Source organism: Lissotriton helveticus, chromosome 3_1 (genome assembly GCF_964261635.1).
Source record: "Lissotriton helveticus chromosome 3_1, aLisHel1.1, whole genome shotgun sequence".
In the NCBI taxonomy this organism is placed as follows: Eukaryota; Metazoa; Chordata; class Amphibia; order Caudata; family Salamandridae; genus Lissotriton; species Lissotriton helveticus.
Window position 1 is genome coordinate 459931865 of NC_136061.1, and position 23710 is coordinate 459955574.

Below are 23710 nucleotides of genomic sequence, written 5' to 3' on the forward strand. Positions count from 1 at the left end.
TGCACCACTAAAACGTTCTCAGCGGCGGCGGGTGGGGTGAGGTGGGGTCTTCACCTCGCTTTGCCCAGAGCTCTACGTCGTAACCAGGAGAGCTGATGCACAGTGAAGGACCAGCCATCCTGCAGCAGCTGCGACAGGACTTGGCATCGGCTCCAGCCTAGACTCGGGAAGCTCCGATCCCCTCTTGATTCAGAGGTGATTCCCAGGGAGCGTCCAGATCTTCAAGTAGGTTGCGTTGCTGGCGAAATTCTTTATGCAGGGGTGATGTGTAGAGGGATGGATGGGGGGCATAGACAGGGATATTCACAATCAAGTGATCCCTAACCCCGGAGCTTTGTTGTAGAGCTCCAGCACGGCGGCCATCTTGATGTCCTTAGCTTACCTGCGATGACATGGTCAGCCTGAACTGCTGAATTTGTTTAATAATAATACTTTGATTACTATATGTTGGATTTTTATCTTTTTGGACTTGTTTTATATAGATAAATATTAGATATGTTTCTAAAACTGGTGTGGTGTCCTTTTGTAGTGTTTTCACTGTATTATTGTGTGTTATGTGCAAATGCTTTACACATTGCCTTTGAGATAAGCCTTACTGCTCGTGCCAAGCTACCAAGGAGGTGAGCAGGGGTTATTTTAAAAGTGTAACCTCCTTACCCTGACTCGAAGGAAGGGTCCCTACTTGGACAAGGTGCATACCTTTGCCAACTAAAGACCCCAGTTTGTAGCACCCATATTCTAAGAGTAGCATCTTCAGATTTATAATTTAAAATTCGACTTCTTTATAAGTTAGGATTTTAAATTATGATTTCAGAGAACCCAAACTCGATCCAGTTATATCTTCCCACATGGGAATTACACTTCTAAAATGTAATCATGTAATCCCAGTGTTATCCTATGGGAGATATAGTCCTTTAAGTAAAGAAAAACAAATTTGAGAATTGTTCACTACTAGGCCACATAAAACTATAAAGTGCATGTCCTACATTTTAAATAAATTTGCACCCTGCCCTCTATGCTGTCCAGTGCCTACCCTAGGGGTGACCTATTTGTATCAAAAAGGAAAGTTTGAGCCTGGCAAGAGGTTTGAAAGCTGGATTAACCCCAGATCTCTTGACTGGGAGTGAGTTGTTAAAAGGTTTCAGCTCTCGGCCCATCATCTTGTTGTGTTTGCTATGTTTGCCCTCATTGGCCGTGGGTATTCCCAGACGTGGGTCCCTTGCTTGCTGTGCTACTGGATTCAAGCTAGCCTGGTTGAGGAGGGGTTGTACCCCAAAGCACGTCCCAGGATACTTGTTTCCGGTCCAGAAATGAACTCGCATGGCAGTTGGGGCTCGACTGTTCCCTTAAGGAGCAGGGTCAGGACTGATTTGCTTATAGCTGTGCCCAAACTGGGGTGGCATGGTGAGCAAAAGAACAACTGATTAAACTTGTATTTCTTGATTGAGGGTGAGTGATTGAAATGTTTCAGCACTCCGTCCATCATCCAATTGTGCTTGCTAAGCGGTTTAACTTGCCAGGTCGACATGGCAGCTTACACTGCATACACAGGCTCTGCAGTGGCATATCTGAGCCATTTTTAAAGGGCTACTAAGTTGGTGGCACAACAAGTGCTACAGGCCCACTTGTAGCATTTACTTTACAGGCCCTGGGCACGTTTTGCACTTTTTAGAGGGACTTAGATAAGTAAAAATAGGCCAATTGTGGATAAGCCAATGTTACTACATTTTCGGGAAAGAGCACAAGTGATTTAGCATTGGTTATAACTGGTAAAGTGCCCAGAATCCTAAGGCAAGCAAAGACCAAGTTAGCAAAACAGGAGACTTGAAGGCAAAAATGTAGGGAACGCCATGCCAAGGATGACAGGGCTAACGAGTGTGCCCCCCCCCCCTTTCACTAGCTGAAAGTGGGGAGGGCTTCTCAACCCATTGGGAGTTCTTTTCGCTAAGGCTATAGACCTGGAGAGACCATCAGCATTGGTGTGGTCTGTTTAGGACGGTATTTCACCGCAAAGTCCATTCCTTGTAAGGAGATGGACCACCTCAACAGTTTGAGGTTCTCCCCCCTCATCTTCATTTACTATCTGAGGGGTCTTAGGTCTGTCCTAACCTGGAGGTGAGTACCAAACAGGTATTGTCTTAGCTTTTTTAATTCCCAGACCCCAGCAAAGGCTTCCATCTCTATTGCACTCCACCTTTGTTCCCTGAGAAGTAACCTTCTACTGATGAAGGCTACAAATGTATCTAGGACCTCTTCGTTTAGACGTGAGAGCACGGCCCCATTGCCATGCTCTGAGGCATCTGAGCCCACAACAAATTCTTGGGAGAAGTTAAGGGCTTGGAGCCACGGGTGTTGTGCACATGGCCTCCTTCAGGTTTTCAGAAGCTTTCTGTCACACCTCTGTCCAGATCACCTGATGTTGCTGCTTCTTGGGGTTCCGCTCTTTCAAGGGACAACAATGGTGCTATTTCCCTTGGCAAATCTCTTGTAGAGGCCAGTGAGGCCTAAGAAGGCTTTCAGTTCTGTCTGGGTCTTGGAGGGCTGCCAAGTCAGAATGGTTTCAGTTTTGGCCTGGAGGTGCTGCGCCTTGTCTCCTTCCACTTGGTGACCCAAGCAGACCACTTATTCTTGCCCTATCTGGCACATACTCTGCAGAGCCTGAAGCACTTCCTTGAGGTGGCACAGGTGTTCCTGCCAGCTAGAACTGAAGATTGCAGTGTCATCCAGGTGTGAAGTACTGAACTTATCTGACCAAGCCGGGACCTGGTTGACCAGCTGCTGGAAGGTGGCCATGGCATTCTTCAAACTTAATGGCATTACCCAGAACCGAAAGTGCCCTTCTGGGGTTTAGAATACAATCTGCCAGTACCCAGATGGTAAGTCAAATGTGCTGGACAATTTGGCAGCTCCGAGCCAATCTTTGAGCTCACTGGTTGGGGTGTGTGTCAGTCTTGGTGACTGCATGGAGCCCACGGTAGTCCACACAGAACCTAGGTTTGGTTGTGACACCTAGAGGTGCACTCTTGGGGACCAACACCACTGGGCTGGACCAAGGGATGTTTGAGAGCTCATTAGTCCCTAGCACCAGCTACTTGGAGACTTTCTCCTTAATGCTGGCTCTCACCTTGTTAGAAAACCTCTACATTTTACTCTTCACAGGCAAGCTGTCCACAGTATCAATATCATGGGTACATCATATAGTAAGTTCTGGGGCAAGGGAGAATAGAGGGGCAAACTGTCCTAGCAATTGGGGGCAGTCTTTGTATTGGACTTGAGTCAGTGTAGGGGAGAGGCTTTCACCTTCCCTGACTCATCCTGCGCCTTAGATGAAAAGGGATCGGGAGATGTTCTCTCCTCTTCCACCCCATCAACAGTGACTAGGAACATGGTTAGCTCAGACCTCTCAAAGTGGGGCTTGAGGTGAATGATATGACTTAACTTCAAAGGTACCTGGGAGTCTTGAGGTCCACCAAGTAGGTGACATTACTCTTGCACTCCTCCTAAGGCCCAGATCAACAGTCTTGCTAGTCCCTGGGCTCCACTGGCTCCATCACTTATACTTTTTGAAACTCGACAAAAGGGTTGAAACTAGGCTGAAACTCGACAGGAGTCTTATTCTGGTCATTATGCTGTTTCATGTCCTGGCTTCCAGATTCTCCTTAAGTTTCCGTAAGCGGGCTGTCTGGAGTGCAGCATGTAGCTAACCATATCCTGGGGAGCCTCCTGGTACCTTGCTCACAGCCCTCCTTCACCAACCTGAGAGGTCCTCTCACAGGTTGCCCATACAGAAGTTCAACGGGGCTAAAGCCATCTCCCTTCTGTGATACCTCTCTGTAGGCAAACAAAAGGCATGTCTACTTCCACCTCATGAACTCTGAATGTCCCACAATCATACACTTTAGGGTCCTTTTGAACCTTTCAACAACCTTATTGGTTTGTGGGTGGTAAGGACTGGATAACTTGCAGGTTACCCCACACTCCTTACAAATGACCTTTCGTATGTTGCCTCTATGTACATCACACATAAGTACAATCATACAATGCATTCATGCAGAAGTTAGTCTGCACTTCTGCACAGATTCACAGACAAGTTATTCAGAACTTTATCCTAGGGGTATAGAAAATATGCCTGTGCCACTTCCTATAAATAGGCTACCAGTAACTGTCTTTCTCTCAATAGCCTATCGGGGAGTAAACAGTGACCCTCCAAGAGGTGCGGTGTCTGGGGAAAGGAACAAAAATAGTGTTGTGCATGCGATAGTGGACCCAAGATTTATAATTACTGGATATGGTTGAGCCTGGTTTAGTTAACACAAATCAAAGATAGCATTATTCGATTTAATTTTTAAATCATAAAAGCACTATACTAGACATTCTTTCTAAAAACACTTTTTTTTACAAGGAAATGATTTCATGATAATTAAAAATAGTCATACCTCAGCTATTTGCATAAAAATGTACTATAGTTCATAACATTTTTCAGAAAAGAAACGACAGCTAAAATTGTAAGTTCATCATCTAAACTTTGCATCGCTAAAAACGCTATACGACATTCTCAGTCCCATCTTTTTTAAAACTGGTTTTAAAAATCTTTTTCTTGGGTGCAAATAAAAATGACAAAATAGGGTGATGTGTAATGTAGATTGTTGTGATATAGCGTCACATGGGCAGGCACCTAATGTTTTCGACCAATCATTAGTAATGGGGAAACTCACCAATCTATGTATGATCCCCAAGTGAAATCGTGTTAAAAGCATCCTTCATAGGGCCAAGGGACACAAACTAGGTATGGCTGGATAGCATAGCATGATGACTGATAGTTTAACAATCTCCGTGGTGAGTCTATTTGTAAGTGCTTTTAACCCCTTGCATGCGTGGCGAATTTTCGCGCTATGCGGCCGTTTTAAAGAGTGGGCGGGATCATGACAGCCCCCAGCCGTCATCAGCACACGCCCACCGTGATGCATGACGGATGGGGGCCGTCATCAGCATGGAAGGGGTTAAAGACTTACATCAGTTTGGTGATACTGTCTGGATTTTCAAAATATTCTGGGTGGTCAATATCACACGTGAATTTTTTTATGTAATTTAGCCACGGGATAGAGGACCCCATCTCTATACTCAAGCAATCCCTAATCTCCTCACGGTTAAAGTTAGTCTCTTCCTACATTGTGCCACAGTAAAATCAGTTCCATTTTGCCCAGATCTGCTATACAAGTCAGCCCAAGTTCACAGTGACATAGTTTGCCGTGCTCGAAGCGACGGCCAGTAGATACTTTGTAAATGCGTTTTCTATTAGTTGGATGGGGTTCACGTCCATGTAGCCCCAAATGCCTGCTCCATACATAGCTGTAGATAGACACTTAGCTTTATATATCAATATTAATTCTGGGATTGGTCTTCTACCTAGCCTTCTAGCAAAATTAGACAACACACCAATCATCTTAATAAACATCAATTGTCTTGCCTGCACAGCAGGTCGCCAGGTCCCTCGGTAATCAAATTGAATTCCAAGGTATGGAAATCTATTAATACAGTCTACTTTTGTATTATCAATAAAAATGACACGGCACCTTGCACTATTATTACTACATTTCATGATATGTGTTTTTGAGGTATTTACTTTCAAACCCCTTGCACCCATAAATAATGTAAAACTCGTTAAAACTCTCTGTAGGCCTCATTGGATACGCGTCATTAAAACCGCGTCATCCGTGTACAACAATGCCGGCACAATGATGGGGATGTCCCGGCATTTTGCAGCTAAAAAATGTCCCAAGTCATTTATGTGCAAACTAAAAAGTAAGAGGGCAAGCACATAGCCCTGCCTTACACCTTTACTAATGGGAAATTTGGCTGTGCATTCGCCCTGCCTACCATAGCGAACTCTAGCACCAGCATCCGTATATCACTGCCTCATAAAAGATATAAGAGTTGTTTCCACGCCCATTTCTTTTAGTATTCTCCATAGTTTGTTGTGACTCACGCAATCAAAAGCAGAGCTTAAATCAACAAAGGCTAAAAATAATTTTCTCATTTTGCTTGTGTATATTTACCGATCACAAGGTTTAGATTCAGACCCTGTTTAATGGTCCCCATACCCTGACGGAAGCCGTACTGAAATTTAGAAAGAACACCTTTCTCTTCCGCCCAGGACTGTAACCTATTTAAAATGATGCAACCTGTAATTTTTAGAAAGGAATCCAGCAGGGAAATTGGTCGGTAGCAAGTAGGACTATTGCGATCCCCCTTTTTAAATATCGGGACCACTATAGAATCCGACCATGATGGTAACAAACCCTGTTGACAACAAGCTTTTAATACATGATTTAGCATGGGTCCCCAGAAAGGTAGATTAGACTTGTACACGTCTGCTGGGACACCGTCTGGTCCAGGGGATTTACCAGCAGCACTTTCATTAATGGCACATACAACTTCTTGCAGAGTAAAACATAGATCCAAGGGGAACGGAGAAGAATCATCATTTAAAATGGGCGAGTCCCACTCAGTTGTGGCCTCAATTTGCTAGACTTCATTATATAGGTTGGTATAATGTTCAACCCAAGAGCTTTCAGTAATAGCTAATTCTACTGAAGGTGCATCTCTAGGTGCTAAAAAAGGAGCATTAACCACCTTCCAGAAAGTGTTATTATCTCCGAGTTCACATGCCTCGCGCAGAGCCTGCCAGGCCTGCACTCTTAATGTTTCTTTATGTTCCTTTAGCGCTAGTTTGTAGGTGGCCCTGGCCATTTTTCTTTCCTGTTGGCTACTATTTCGTCTATGTTGTACATTCTTTAAGTTAGTATGTGCTTTGGTGCAGCCTGTATCGAACCATCCCTGTTCCTTAGTCTTCCTTTCCCTAATATGCACTGTCAATAGGTCCCTAATCCCTTTTGCAATAATAGCAAATGAGTTTAGGACCTCCAAGTCAGTCGCCAACTCATCAAGGAAAACCGCCACATTGTTCTTACAGTTATTTATTATTTAACTGAATAATAAGGTTGGGTCAATTTTTGTCCAACTCAGGGTATACCCATTTAGTCTTTTAAGCGTGGGTTCGAAAGGGAATCTTTCTTCCTGGGGCCCCCTGTACGGTGTATCAAATGGTAGGCAAATAGAGAGACTTATTGGGAAATGATCACTCATTGTATTTGTACGATCACCCTGTTAGTATGCATCTTTGTGATCAAAATTAAACTAATAATGGAGCCTCGTCCTCTGCCATTAAAAGTGTTCTTAAATGGGACTATGGGGTGCAGAGTTCATTTTCGATCCCTGAGTCAAATTGATACACAATAATGTTAAGCAGATCGCCAGATGCAATAGGAGCAAAGTGTGCAGACTCCACATCTTGTTCCGAACAAACGCCACAAATACCCTTCACAGCTTACTGACAAACACTAACATTAAAATCCCCACCCCAAATAATGCATAGGTCATCCATAGAGCTTTCTTGTATATTACAGATATCTTTCCTTAATTCACCCAGGTGATGGCCTAGCTGCTCTTTGGGAATATTATTGTAAATGTTTACAAGAGCCACAGAACGCTTTTTATCCATATACAATAGCAAGACTTGGTAAAATCTTTTGAAGATTTTAAAATTAATCCAGTTGACAGTTATACTAGTGGAAATGTAGGTGCATTTCCCCCCCCCCCCTTATTTCTACCACACACTGAGTTCACAGGTGGAGTGTGGTAGGTTTTATGTCCATTTATGTGCACCTCGTTCATTGTCCAAGTCTCTTTAAAACACAATATTAAAAAGTCTCCATTAAAGGCGACCCATTGTGGATCTTTCACCTTCTGGCGCAGCCCAGCCATGTTCCAAAATAATATATTCGATTTAGACAATTCCATTTCAGTTTAAACTTTCTGGTTAATTACATTAGTGTAATGGGTAGTTTCATTCTTGTTTAGAGGCATGCTCTTATCCCCACATGGAGCTAAGATGGGCCATAATATTTGAGGCGGACCTTCTTCCCTGATAGACCTAGGTATTTCAGCAGTAATTGGAGCAGCCGGGGGACCACTGATTACTAAATCAGTCCAAGTTCACACTAACTAGGCCCTCTTTTCTTTCATTAATTAAGAGTCCTTCGTCAAAATGTTCTCGCCTACTTCATGAATAGAATGGTGGTGCGGGGGGCGTGGCTACGCAGGCGAACGAAATGGCCGCCTGATTGTAGAGCTCCGCCGAGCGAGAAGGGACCGGGGCCATTCACAGGAGATCCGGCACTGCGCTGGGGTCGGGAAATGCCTGACACCGACCCCTAACACCACCTGATGCAGCTGACCGAGTTTGGAGGCCGGGGGACAGCGAGAACGGGCGGAACAGCGGAGGGGTGCTGAGGCCTGCTGTGCCTCGCGAGACGTTACTCTGTAGCGCCGGAGCGCCTGGTGAGTCTTTTTGGTTGCCTCTTCGTTGTCCCCCTCGGCCTTGGGGTCGCTGTAGGGCTCTCCCGGGCCCGCTGCTTTGCCCCGGTGGTCTCCGCTGGTGGAGGGGCGGTCCCTCGGTACGCGACCGGCTCTCGCGGCCTGGTCCGGCCTTGGGAGCCGGGGCCTCGATTTTTGGAGACTGCCTGGGGCGTGCGGTGGCGGGCGGGCGGCGGGCTCCGGGGTTGAGTGGTGGGTGACGGGGGGTGCGACTGGCGGGCTCTGAGGCGCTCTTTGGGAGGCCACGCATCGCTGCACTCGGTGGGGGCTCGTCACCTTTGCCCCCACCGCTAACGCGCACCCCAGACCCACGTCTGTCCCCCAGCAGGCCCGGGAACTACACGCTCTCCTGCTCACATGCTGCTGCCACCGGCCACCATTGCCACACGTCTATGCACACTTGCAAGTCCGGCGCTGGCTACATCACCTGTGTGACTTTGCCCAATTTTGCTGAAGGTGTCTCGTTGACCTGAGTGCCTGGTCCCCCTACTACGCTGCCATTTGCTACCGGTCTTGGCGGAGTCCTGGTCCTACCGGCTGCTGCTGAGTGTTCGACGCGGCCATCTTCTGGCCCTACTTACTACGAGGGGCCTCTAACGCTTTGCTCCAGACGGGGTGGCCACCCCGACACGGAGACCCCCTGGTACTGCGTGACTTGGCCTTGGCGTCTCTGAGGCCTCTGCGGTGCGGACCTGCCCTGCCGCGAGGAGGTATCGGGGGCCCCTGATCCATTGGTCCCGGCCTGAACGCCTTGTTGGCGGGGTGTCCTGGGACTGTGCTCGACACTCTGACTGGTCGCAGCTGTCCTGGGTCCTGCGGTGCTGGTGACCTGCCCGCCACCATTTCCAACATGGTTAAGAAAGATGCCACCCAGAAGAGGCTTACCTTCGGTACGGCGTCCCTCCGTACGGCTGCGGTTTCGCCTACATCTGCTGCGGACACCGGGGGCCAGGCGGCGGCGAACGACACCGCTGGTCTGGTCGCTGAGATGATGGGTGAGATGCGTGCAGGATTCAAGGCCTTGGACTCCCGCTTCGATACCCTCGAAAAGAAAATGGCGGACATGGGCGCGACGATTCAGTTGCACGATAGGCGCCTGGACTTGGCTGAATCCAGAGTCTCCGACATCGAAGATGGAGCTGCGTCGACGCTGAAAAGATTGGAGCGCGTGGAAAAGATCCTTAAAGACGTCGCAATTAAGAACGAAGATTTGGAAGCGCGCAGTAGGCGCAATAATATTCGAATAATTGGTGTGGCGGAGACGACGGCTACCGGACGCTTTGACACTTTTGTGGAGCATCTCCTAATCAAACTTTTTGGTCGAGACACGTTCACAGCTGGCTTCGTAGTGGAGCGCGCACATAGATCGCTGGGGCCCCGGCCTAATCCAGGTCTGCCGCCCCGACCCATTATAGCCAGAATCATGAACTTCAGAGACAGGGACGCGGCGCTGAAGGCTGCCAGAGAGGCGGGCGAGGTTAGGTGGCAGGGTGATGTGCTTTCTTTCTACCCGGACTTCACAATCATGGTCCAAGATGCGCGCCGTAAGTACACTGGTGTCAAGGCTGCTTTGCGCAAACTGGGCTTACGTTACGGAATGCTGTACCCTGCCAGGCTCAGAGTGGACGTGGATGGCAGGTTTCGCATTTTTGACTCCCCTGCGGAGGCACAGGACTTTTGTCGAGCCTACAAAAACGGGGTCGCCTCGAAACTCTGGCGATGCCCAAAGATCTCCGCCACACACGGACTCGCAGGCTAGTGCTGACCTTTTTGCTGAGAGCGGACAGGGTTGACTTGTTTCTGCACTATCTTTTCCTTGACAGGCCATTTACTTCAGTATTATGCATCTCATGATGTTGCTAATTTTTGCAGTGTTTTATATACTTGTTGAGAATTGAATGTTGCCCCGATTGCGGTTCTCGCATGGCGGAGCGTTGCCAACCCCCATGGCACGAGCCGTACTGTACTTTTCTTTTACTTTGTCTTTATTTTTCAGGTACATTACTGGACAACTGTTTTTGTCTGTTGATACTGGTTTTCTTCTTCGGGGTGGGAATAGCCTCCTAGGGCTTAAGGAGTGGCTGGGTGGGGGGAGGTTGGGGAGGGTTGTTTTATGCTCTGGTTCTAATGTTTGTGGAAATGCTCTGTTTTTCTCTATGAATGATGCCTGTTTTGCGGGAGGGAGGCGGCGGTTCTGCACACACATGTTTTACTATGATTCATTCGGATTTGAATGGCTAAGGTAGGGCAGCGGTCTGGTCCTTCCAGACTTACCCTCATGTCTTGGAATGTCCGAGGTTTAAATGACACGAGAAAGAGACGGCAGGTTTTAAACTACGCTGCGCGACATGGGGTGGATGTATTGTTTTTGCAGGAGACACACCTGGTGAGGTCTGACTCCTCCTCCTTTGCAAAAAGCTGGGGCATGCACAGGTTTTTCTCTAGCTATAGCAGATACGCGAGGGGGGTGGCGATACTGATACATAGGCGCGTCCCATTTGTGCACTCAGTTAGTATATTTGATGAGGATGGCAGATATGTTATAGTTACAGGGATGCTTCTTGGCTTCAAGATCACCTTTGTTGGGGTATACGGTCCCAATTCAGATTCCCCTGCCTTCTTCAGAATCTCCAGGATGCTCTGCTACGATTGGACACTGACATGTTAGTGATAGGGGGCGACTTTAACCTGTTGATGAACCCTACCAGAGACAGTACTTCCTCTTCCCCTGATAGTAAACCCCGCTCACGCGCTGTGCTGACAGATATGTGCACGCACTACCCACTAATTGACATCGAGGCCCGTTTACACTCTAACGCACCTGCCTATACCCATCACTCTGGATATCACAACACTAGCACCAGAATCGACTATTGGCTTCTTTCCCCAGGGGTGGCCGGCTGGGTAGGAGATCATTCGACACTCCCACGCACGATGTCTGATCACTCTCCCATTGTGCTAACCCTACTGGTTCCCAGGCTGGGAGGATATGAGAAACAATGGCGCTTCCCTGGCAAGGCGTTAGCTGATCCGGTCTTCAAAGAAGACGTTCGTACTGCAATTGAGGAGTATTTTGAGCTCAACGAGGGCACAGTGGACACTTGGGCTACATTGTGGGAGGGATTCAAGGCCACTATTAGAGGGGTTTGCATCAATAAACACGTAGGGGCTCTGCGCGAGATCCGTGCCTCCCTGACACGTATCGAGAATGAAATTGCCACGCTGGACGTGGACGCGCTCACAGACACAGGCGGTAGGATAGAGGCGAAAAGGCTGGAGCTGCTGCAGGAGTTCAGGGACATGGCAGAAAGGGAACTGACATATCTCTGCGCACAACACTCAGCTAGACAATACGGAGAGGGAGATAGGCCTGGCAAGCTCTTGGCCCAATTGCTCCGTCCTCCCCGCCAGGCTTCATACATCTCTGACATGGTGGATGAACTGGGTGTTCGTCACCAGACCACCCCTGCCATTTGCGATGCCTTCCTATCCTACTACAAAGAATTGTACACCTCCACTCTGACTGCTGACTGTCGCGACCCAGGCCCCTATATCGACGAGATCTCTATGGTATTCCTGGAAAAACACATGCAAGAATTTCTGGCGATGCCTATCGATCCGGACTGCGTTGTGGAAGCCATTGATGCATTGAAGGGCTCCTCGGCGCCGGGTCTAGATGGCTTTTCGGCCGACTTTTATAAAGAATACAAAGAGGAACTGGTACCGCGCCTGATTGAGGTGTATGCGGAGGCGCTCGAGACCGGGAGTCTGCCTCCCACACTACGAGAAGCAGTCATCATTTTACTTCCTAAGCCGGGACGGGACCCCACGAGGCTTGGCTCGTATAGGCCCCTTTCCTTACTCAATCTTGACTACAAGATTTTGGCAAAAGTCCTTGCAACACGACTGTCTTTACTTATGGAATCTATCATTTCGCCGGCCCAGTCCGGATTCGTCCCCCATAGATCCACCTCCTTTAATCTACGGACGCTGTTTTCTGTGCTCCACAGAATAGACCCAGGTACACCGGCGGCTGCGGTGTTCTTGGATGCCGAGAAGGCGTTTGACTCCCTGGAGTGGTCGTTTTTTCTGTCGGTCATGAACCGGATGGGCATGCCGTCACTGTTTGTCTCCACGGTCGAGCTGCTTTATACCGCACCTAGAGCGTGGCTGCGCCTTAATGGCACGCTCTCTGATAGCTTCCCTCTTTCCCGGGGAACCAGACAGGGATGCCCCCTGTCCCCCCTACTATATATTCTGGCCATGGACCCTTTGGTACGACACTTTCAGGAGCGCCACCTACACCGCGGGCTCCAGTTTCGGACGGGTCCGGTACTCATCTCCCTCTATGCAGATGATACCATTCTATATGTCAGATCTCCGGAGACCAATCTGGCGCCTTTGCTGCTAGAGGTGACACGCTTTGGGGAGTACTCTGGCCTTCGTATTAATTGGCACAAATCCGACATCTTTCCACTCACCCCCTCCACTGCCCGCTGGGAGTGTCCGTTCCCGCTTGAGTGGAATGCTGATTCGGTGAAATATCTGGGCATCCACATTCATCTGGACACGGTATCCATGATTCGTCTGAATTACGGCCGGGCGTTGGACTTTCTGGAGGATAATATAACGCGTTGGATTCGCCTCCCTCTCTCGATGGCTGGCCGTATCGCCATAATCAAAATGATTATACTTCCCCGGTTTCTATATTTATTTAATAACATACCGATCCCGCTCACTCAAATCTTCTTCACCCAACTCCGCTCTCTTTTGCTGCGGTTGGTGTGGGGAGACAAGAACCCGAGAGTCTCGTGGCGCATCCTGACACTGCCTTATGAAAGAGGTGGCTTTGGAGTGCCAGACTTTTATCTTTACTACCTAGTCGCGCAATGCGCCTATGCACATCCTTGGTTCCATCCAGACGCTCGGATCCCATATCTGAGGCCTGAAGCAGACTTGGTACTACCGCTTGCCCTCAATTCAATATTGCCCAAAGGCTTACCCCGAGACCCGCTAGACATACAGACTGTGTCCACTACATCGTGGGCTTGGATGCAATTACGTAGACTGCTCCAGTTAGACGTGTTGTACTCTCCGGCTCTTCCACTACCGAACCCACACTGGCTCCCCATCACCGCGGAGACAGTGGTCCGCAAAACGTTGTCCAAATACCAGCTCGCCACAATAGGAGACCTATTCCCGGACGGACATGTTTTTTCGGTATCCGAGGATCCGCGTTTCACGGACCGGACGTTTATGGATTCATTTGTCCTGACCAGAGTGCGATCCATGCTTAGAGCGCAGTTTTCCTCGTTCCCACTACCGCCAGATGACATGGCTGCGCTAACTTTCCTACTCCAGTCACAAACGGGAGCCCATATGGTTTCCAGGTTGTATGGACTCTGTATAGCGGCCCTTCCTGCTTCGGACGCGAGGGTCCGTGCGGCATGGGAAACCGATCTGGGAGTTACTATCACGGACGTCCAATGGACTGCCTGTTGCCGCCCCACTAAGGAGGTATCCGTCAACAGTAGGCATAAGCTAATACATTTTAAATTTTTGAGGCGCCTATACTTCACGCCGGCGCTGGCCCACAAAATCGACCCGGCCAGACCTCATTACTGCCCTAAATGCAAAGCCCCACATGCCGATTTTGCACATCTTACATGGACTTGTCCAAAGCTACACAACTACTGGCTACAGGTACACTGCATCTTGGGCGACATTTTAGAGTGCGAGCTGCAGCCCAGGCCAGAGTTTGCGCTGCTTGGGTATGTCGCTGAGTTCCCCCGTGCCGCGCGGAAACTTGCTGCCATAGGTTTCTTGCTGGCAAAACGGGAAATTGCTTTACTCTGGGGGTCCAAAAGAATCCCCGACTCCAAGACATGGTTGCGTAGCCTTGCCCAATGCAATACCAATAGTGTGGAATACTCCACGCAGGTCCCAACTGCTTCACGCCCGGTCGACATCTGGGGCCCATATCGACAGTATGTTAGCAAGATAACGCGAGATACACACTCCCAAGCTGCTAGTTCTATTGTCCCGGAAGGGGTGGGCTAGATGGTTCTAGTGGTACAGTCGAGCGCTGACTATTGCGTTCTGAAGGGCTTAGCATGTATACACTGTTGGAAAGGGGTAGACGTGAGCTGCTAATTCTGAGGTGTGTGCTGGTTGGGTACAGGTTGTTTTCCTCCTCCGTTCATTGCCTGCTTTGCCCCGATTGGACACGTTGCATTACCCAAGTCTTTTCATTTGTCGTTCCATCAACCCTCGTCTGCCTATGCTAATGTTGCTGCCACCTTGCTCATGATTGATGTGTTGCTTGTCGCTCTCTCTGTCGCGAAGGCTCATTCATTTTTGTTATGTTTGGAAAAGGTTATATCTCTTTGCATCAACTTTTCACACGTGAGATTTTCATTACGATCTAGAAAAAGGAAAATCGGAGTTCTAGAATGTTTTGCAATGCTTGTAATATTGTTGGTCTCGTCCTCCACTTACTTATCTTGTATAATGATCACTTACGTTTTCATTGTAATCAGTTTACTATGTGATTGTATGCTTGCACGGACCAATCTGATGCTAATAAAGAGATTTAAAAAAAAAAATAGAATGGTGGTGCAAATTCAAATTATCAGAATCCATTAACACATATGGATTTGGTGATTTTATCGGCACATCTGGCCGACATTCTTTTACCAGTACCCTTTGAAATGCATTCTCATTTGAATTCCTTTTCCCTCTCAGGCTGTTATCTCCTGTCCCCCAGTCCTGAAGAAGACCAGCCATGACATTCCCTTACTTTTGCGTTTCTTAGGGTCGAAACATCGACAGATACTTTTGTCCAATCATCCTTATGTCTTGTTGTCCTTAAATTATTAAGCAATTTGTGCTTTGACTTGAGATACTGAAATCATATATTGTTTGGACCTGCAAAAGTTCTTCTTTTTTCCCTACAAAATCTCTTCACTCTCATGTATATACACTCGGTCACCTTCTGTCACTTGGGCACTTCATTCACTGTAAATTTGTCACTTGCGTCGTTCCGCCTTTTGAATAATTAGACAGCCCTCTTTTGTATTTTTGATTATGTGCATTGTTTGATGAAAAGAAAAGTAAAAAAAGTTTTTGATACGGCCTAAAAATTGTTTTTGGCATACGTGTTCCATTTTCATCAAAGATTTATTGACATTACACAAATATTTTGAACTGTAAAGAAATTTTCTTACCTGACAGAACCAATTGTTTTTTTATGATATATTGGAAAGATCAAGCGCAGTGCTGACCAGCACGCACAAAATGGAGTCAAGAGGTGGTAATTTACTCGTTCGTAATTTTGAAGTTATACGCATAACCCTTGTTGCTTAGTAATAAAACATGCTAGTATGACTATTGCTTTCCTTAGATGTAGATTGTTTATGCTACTTTGCAGAACTCTCCGTATTAAAAGTATTTGCTTTGACTTCAAATCTATTTTAGCGTTAACATGTGAATAGGACCTTAACAATATATATGAAAGGATTTTCAGAGGTTGCAGAGTATTGTTTATAGTTTAATTTGAATACGCATAATTATTATTTCTTTCTTTACATTCAGATCAGCAAGCATCACAAATCTGTCACTGGATCGTTCCTGCTCTCCTATGGTACCACCTTATGAGACATCTGTTAGTCCCCAGGCCAGTCGCTCCTACCTTAAAGCAGATACCAGCGATGATGAAAGAAAAATTCTTCTGGTACAGTTAGTTGTTCGAAAAATATTGCATACCATACTGACATTGGCTGACTTCCTCTTTTGACCCTCTCTTACATGGATAAGTTTGAAGTTTATAACTAAGGCGCACATACCCATCTCTATTGATGATGCTCAGTGCATTCAGTAAACATGTTTAATCTCTTTCATAATTGTATAAGCCAATACATTATTTGTTAGTTGTCATCAATAGTAAGTCATATACCTTACCAAAGCCTGTAGTAAGTCTTGGTTTTAAAAGAAGCATCTAAATATGTATTAAATGTAAACAACTTGTACATAAGACATGTAGACGATTTTATCAACACTCCCATTGCACACCCATATTTTATCTTTTGTGTGAAGATGTTTTAGCCACATAATGTTTCATCAACATAATAGTAACATGAATTGCAAAGGTAAATACTCTTGAAATGCTTAAACACAAGAAGGTATGGAATGAAACAGAAGATATTATTCATGTGCGGGATTCATCATGCCAGCAAAATATCATACCCTTTCTTCAGCCTGAGATGTTCATGTATTAGTGATGTTACATTCTCACTGGGAGAATCTCCTATACTATCTGAAATGATCTTGGAATAAATAGGCCTTTCCCCATTTGTTCACTTTTCTTATTACCTCTATTATCAGTTACCAAGAATTGAAGTGAAAGGGGATAGCTGCTTTTCTACATTGGCTGAGTGCCTTTTGGTAATAGTTATAAAACCAGGCAGGAAACAGTGATCTAATGCAACCGTATTTGACCACTGTTTCTTGTTTGAATTTTTGATTCTACCATAAAACAGTGAACAGTACAGTATCTTTGTTGATATGAATTAATTTCTATGCCTTAGGACTCCATTCAGCTGAAGGAACTGTGGAAAAAAATATGTCACAATAGCAGTGGCATGGAGTTTCAAGACCACCGATATTGGTTGCGGACACACCCCAACTGCATTGTGGGAAAGGAACTGGTCAATTGGTTAATTCGTAATGGACATATAGCTACAAGGTATGTAGATAGGATATAAACTTTGGCAGTTTCTATTGTTTGCTTATTAATACTCTGGCATTTCTTCAACTGGCTTTGTCAAAGGTCCTACTATATTTGTTGTTCTGAATGGAGTTGCAACTCCAAGATCACTACAAAATTCATTCTGCACAAATCTGGCTGTTAGCAGATATTACTTAGGAAGCAATGTATGCAGTATAACTGCTCAAGATTTTAATGATGGATATGCATGAACATATATGATGTACCGCCTTGCAGTAGGCTTTCATTGTATGTTTGGAACTTTCAGAAGACTGTCACGAAATGCCTGGATCATGAGAGAAGTCATGCGGAAAGATGGAGAGCCTGGGCCAACCAAACAATAGCTTTACTTAAAATTCAAAACTTTCTCTTGTCAGGAGGAATTGCATCCTTGGTCTTTCTCTCTTTTCACGGGTCCACTTGCTAGGGAGAACTCAAAGAAAGATTAGTTATGGCTGGTCATATTCAAGAAGTGTATCCAAGACCAAAAAGGAACACCACAGACTTCAAATTGTTGGGCAACAGCCGGTAACGCACAAAGGGAGACCGAGCAAGTTTTATTGTGCACTGGTAAATCCCATACTGTCAATGGAAGAGATGAAGAGTCTCTCCCTAAACCCGAAATACTCACATTATTAGGAAGGTAACATTAAACAATAGAAGAGAAAGCTGTCATGTCCACTATAGAAAAAGGTAATCCTTTAGGTAAACTACCATCTTGTACATTGTGCAGTCTTCAAGTCAAACTCAAGCAAAAAACATGTCAGTCAGTCAAAGTTCTGTATTTCGGTAACATACCATAAAAAGGCCATATGTACACAGTAACACATCACAATAATAAAAACCAATTAAAACCTTGTAATAAAAATCTCATACGAACAGTTCCTACAGTTATTACAAACTTCAAGTAAATACACCAGTGTCGATATATAAAATTGCTAAAAATATGTGGAAACAAAAAGAAGAATATGATACCTCCTAGAAAGTAACCCTTAGTGCAAGGAATGGGCTTCCTGTTTTAGTATTGCACATCTTGTGTACCACATAGATTGGAGAAATCTAGCTGTGGCAAATACTATCAAAGGGGAAGTATCGTATTTAAGGATCCTAAAGACCTCCCTATAGTCCCTAAAGCCCCTAGCCCTACAAAGCTGCAGAATCCATTTCTCTCTTGCCCTGGCGTAAGTGGGACAGAAGAGCAAAACATGCAGATCTGTCTCACTATCACTCGAACACCCCGGGCATGTACTTGCCGTTGGGTAAGCGTTCCGCCATTTGCACGTTACCGCCCTCAATTGCAATGCACTGTGTCTAAATTGGATATAAAGTTTTTTAGCCAAGGAGGGCTGGATATCATCCAAAAAGACTTCAAAGCGGGGATAAGCCTTAATGTTCAAAAAAATATCCGTTAGGCTACCCGTCAATGGATTACTTGTTATGATTTCCATGCTATACCTCCTTAGAGCTACATTTAGTAGTTTTTTTGAAAGCAGAGGACAGGAGACCTAGGGAGACAACCACATGTCTCCTCTACTTAAAGCATGGTAGAGGTGCATGATATAATTCAACCAAGGTATTTTCCCCCGGGTCCCCTTCTGTAGAATGTCTCTTAGGTCCTCTCTATAACTAGAAAGCTCAGGAGTCGCCCAAAGATGCCTCTAATACAGGAGAGGGCGATTAGCTACGATCTCCTGGATTGGTACAAGACCCAGGTCCAACCGCAGCGGGGTCAAGGGTGAGCTCATAGGCAGACGGAGCAAAAGCCTAATAAAACTATTTTCCGTGAGCATCATAGAGGCAACTGATGTATGGTCCCATAGCTCAACGCCATAGAGTGCGCCCCCTCTTGCCTGGGCCTTGTAGATCTGAAGAGGCGGGCTGAGAAGTTTCGATGAGGTGTCATTAAAAACCTTTAAAATACCACCCGATGATTGGGCCAACTTTAAGTTGGCCCTGGCCTTGTGGGACCCCCAATCCATCTTGTCATTCAGTGTGACCCCCAAGTACTCAAAGGTGGACACACGGTCCAACACTATTTCATTCATGTGCGGGTGGGGGCAATTAGGCAATTTATAGTTATAGACCATGAACTTTGTTTTCGAGAGATTAATCTCCAAATGTCTCAGATGGCAAAAGGAACAAAATGCCTCTAGTGTGCGCTGTATACCCCCTGACGTTTTTGACACCAGGAGAGTGTCATCAGCGAACATTAGGGCAGGTATCAGTCTCCCAGCTAAACTGGGAGACTCCAGATCTTTAGCACCCGAGAGATGGTCTATTAGCCCATTGAGAAAAAGGGAGAAGAGGGTGGGAGCCAGAACGCACCCCTGCCTTACTCCCCTCTCTACCGGGAAGGGGGCCAACAACTCCCCGCTCCTCCCATATCTCACCCTAGCATATGTGCCCTGGTGTAATCGTTTAAATAGGTGGCACAAATAAGGGGGGACACCCATCGCCAGCAATAAAGCCCACAACTTATCTCTGTGGACCAGGTCGAATGCGGACCGAAGGTCCTCAAAAATCAAAAACAAACTGCCCGCCCCAATAGTGACCGTCTTCCAGAAGACCAACTGTAATCTAAACAGTTGGTCTATGGTGGAAACTTTTGCTCGAAAGCCCGCCTGAAGGGAGGTTAGGATGTGTTGGTCATCCATCCAACTCTGCAACCTAGATAACAAAAGGCGGGCAAAACATTTCTGGAGGACATCGATCAAACCTATGGGGCGGTAGTTAGCCGGGTCAAGGGGGGAGGCTTTCTTGTGGATGGGGATTATTTCAGCTCCCAGCCAGGTTTTGGGGATCTCCATACCCTGAAGAATGGCGTTGAAATAAACGCAAAGGTAGGGGGCCCATACCTTTTGTTCACTACGGTAGAGATCCCCTGGAATCCTATCCAGGCCCGGGGCTTTTCCTAATTTCAAACTATCGAGGGCCACCCGCACTTCATGGACAGAGCAAGGTGGGCAGGCCAGGCCGGGCCTTCCAGGAGAGACAAATCCGTGGGACTGGATTGCATTACGGCCTCCTCGTGGTGGTCACTGTAGCCAGATGAATACAAGGGCTTAAAGTGATCTAGCCACACGTCTTCACTTAGATTAGGGATGATGGCAGACTTCCCCTCGGCTGACCCGACTCTATAATACCTGAAATCTCATGCTCCCAATGCCACTCGGATGTTATCCCACCTGGCGGCTTCCCACTCGGCCCTCGCCTCCTTAATCAAGGTTTTGTACACCTCCCTCGCCATGCTAATGCTAGTAGTAGAGCCCGATTTGACCTCCCTGATCAAACGCCTCTTCGCGTAGCTACATGCTTTATTAAACCAGTGCAAGCAAAAAACATGTCTACAGTCAACATGGAGGACGGGCAAGAAGTGCAGGTAAGTATGTCCCTTGTCTGGCAGATGGGCATATGCCCCTGTAGTTTGTACCGGATTTGTGAGTGAAAAGGATATCTTGACTATTTTTTTGCCCCAGGCATCATGCTGCATGTGCGCTGCCCTTTTCCAACCGCAGTGTAAAGACCGATCTGCCTTTTCGTAAAACTGTCAAAACATTCCTCTTCCCTCCGCTGTAAGTTTTTTTCTGGCCACTAGCTGTGCAGTTTTCTGCTTCAGTGCCGGCACGCCCCTTTGCTGGGGCAGCCGTGCGCTCTTTAAGCCATCATAACATAACAGAGGCTTACATTTGTATTTGATAGTGTGAGGTAGAGAGCTTGTATGGTAACCTGGAGGGGGGACACCAAACATGCCCTCCTAGTAGCCAGTGGACAACTGTCCATGCCTTGTGTGTATCACATTAAGTGGTCCTAAGAACGCTCTGTGTTTACGAATCTACAGTGTGACCATACCTTTTTCCTGTGTCATTGTGAGGATGGTCTGCAGATTTCACCCTTGTACGGTTCTGTGATGTGAAACTGAATCTTGCACTGTCGTCCTGAGTGCATATGTGTGTATCGGTGCACTGCTTGTGCAGCACATGTATGGGAGTGGGACTCTGTATGTGGTGTTAGTCTGCCTACTGTGAAATCCATTTTGGATGCCCCTGGTTTAGGGTGGCACAAGACAGCCTAACGGCTAGGGCGTCAACCAATTAAAACCTTGTAATAAAAATCTCATACGAACAGTTCCTACAGTTATTACAAACTTCAAGTAAATACACCAGTGTCGATATATAAAATTGCTAAAAATATGTGGAAACAAAAAGAAGAATATGATACCTCCTAGAAAGTAACCCTTAGTGCAAGGAATGGGCTTCCTGTTTTAGTATTGCACATCTTGTGTACCACATAGATTGGAGAAATCTAGCTGTGGCAAATACTATCAAAGGGGAAGTATCGTATTTAAGGATCCTAAAGACCTCCCTATAGTCCCTAAAGCCCCTAGCCCTAGTTGGGGAACCGGGTTTGTGTCTTGGCAAGGGACGCTCAGCATTCTGTGATTCTGGGCATTCTGTGATTCTTCCTGTGCCTAACTAAGTGAATGTGTCAGTCTGCAATGGAACCGGTGCTCATGTAAAGTGCTCTGATACCTTCGGGGCCAGTCTGCGCTATATAAAACTCAGGGAGAAAAACAAGATGAGGACAGTATCCCTCAGACAGTGGAAGTGTATTGCTAGAATTCCTGTGGCTGGAACATGAAGATCCAGCCACCGACGTGAGGAGAATGGAGACATGGCTACTTTTAGACATTCCTTTAAGACCTTAATTTGAGTGAGTGGGCACCACTGGCTCTCGTTTTTTGAGCACTAACACTTCTTTTTCCTCATCAGATATGGACTGTGAGCAAGAAAGGGTAAATGCACAAACTTTGAAAGAAGAGATTAGATTGGGAAAAAAGCCAGAAAGGGAGAAAGCAGGGAGCGAAGTGTAGTAAAGGTGTAGGGATAGTTTGATAGTGGATTAAAGAGACCCAACATTTAACAGCTTCTACAGGCTTCTGAACAGAGCTGTGGGCACCAGCACTCATTCTTTTACAGATTAGGCACTGAATAGAAGTGAAGGGTGGCACTGTAGTTTGTTGTTGAAGGAGAGATTTCTAGGCCAGGCTTGCCCTTTTCTCTGTCTTTAATTACTATCTCAGGAAAGCTGATGAAATCCAGGTGCAAATAACTTGCACTTTATTCTATCTATATTGTAGATACTCCTAGGTGGACCAGCTCCATTGCTGCCTGCTGTGAGAAGCATACTTTTGTGCAAAGTTTTTTTCTGGAGGGCAGCCTGAAAATGTAATTTAGAAGACCCAAACTGGTTCTGAATCCAGATCCCTTCAGGAAAATGTGTATAAAAGTGCCATCTAAATCAATCCACTGTGTTCCAGTCTCAAGTTCTCATTGACCGAGAAAAGGAATGCTCCCCAGAGTACTTGAAGAGATGCTGTGCACCCATGGCTGGAGTTTGTCTGACAGTTTCCAGAAATAACAGGCCAATACCTGAAGTTACCACTTTTTGCTTCAGAACCTAAAGGTTTGCTCAAAGAGCCAATAAGCCTGCCTACAGGCCTGAATGGAGTGTGCGTAACCCTGCAGGAGACAAGACTATCTAGGAGAAGATCACGGTTTTCCCAGAGTGAGGAGTTCCAGAGGAAGCCGACTCCCCAAGAGAGCCACCCACCAGTGTTCCTTAATATAAACTGGTCGCCATGTCGCTGGGTGAAATTCATAAGTGAGGTATATCGAGATTGTACCAGAGCATGTAATAATATGAAGCCTGACTGTCACGCAGGCTCGAAAGATTGGTGCTGCCACAGCTGTCAAAGAAAGGAAAACCGCACTGCTGTAAAATGAAGATCTCTGAACTGCCCAGAGGTCACAACTGCCCCCAGGGATCTACCTGTGAGAAACTGCCTGAAGGCTTCACCTGCCTCCGCTGAGCACCTGACCTCAGCCGGACAGCATGTCGCTGCTTCTGGAGTTGGGTGTTGCTACAAACCCTCCTCCTTGAGAATGTCCCCACTAATCCTGTCTTGACAATGTTGCCACTGCCATTCCCCCCATGAAAGAAGAGCCAAGATGTGAGGGCGAGGGTGGCACTCGTGTCCACTGTATAGCCCGGCAGCAGCAAACAACCAGCTAATTGTGTAGGTGAGCCAGATGCATTTGCTTGAAATTATTTACAAAAGGAATGATAAAAACATTGCACTGAACTGTTCATCGAGCCAGTGAAAACTTTTGAGTCCTCAGCACCAGAGACTAATCTTGCCTGAGTGTTGTGGATAATAGCGGGATCTCGACCTTAAGAGGGATTAAAATACCGTAAATGCATGGGAGGGTTTTGAATTGTGTAGTATTTAGCACTGCCATGATATTAAAACACTTTCTTTTCCATGAAAGACCAGCACTGGGCTTTTTGTTTAGTTATTGTGTCTGTTGCTTGACTGTTGAGTTCTGAGCTCTTGCTCCCCACACTACCTGTGAAGAAATTGAATGTATTATACAGTGTCGTTGTAAGACCTCACCATGTTATATACTTCCAACCATTCTAAGACTAGTCGGGCTTCGTTAGTCATATCTT

At 46.4% G+C, this 23710-nt stretch overlaps 1 protein-coding gene across 6 annotated transcripts in view; it reads left to right on the forward strand.

The window, feature by feature from the left end:
* Positions 1-23710, forward strand: part of PIKFYVE (phosphoinositide kinase, FYVE-type zinc finger containing) — a 2266845-nt gene that overhangs the window by 319244 nt on the left and 1923891 nt on the right. For all 6 annotated transcript variants that reach the window (XM_078680343.1, XM_078680347.1, XM_078680342.1 and 3 more), the window contains exons 8-9: positions 16030-16168; positions 17022-17179. In XM_078680343.1, the coding sequence (XP_078536469.1) occupies positions 16030-16168; positions 17022-17179 (297 nt within the window). The remainder of the gene's footprint in view (positions 1-16029; positions 16169-17021; positions 17180-23710) is intronic.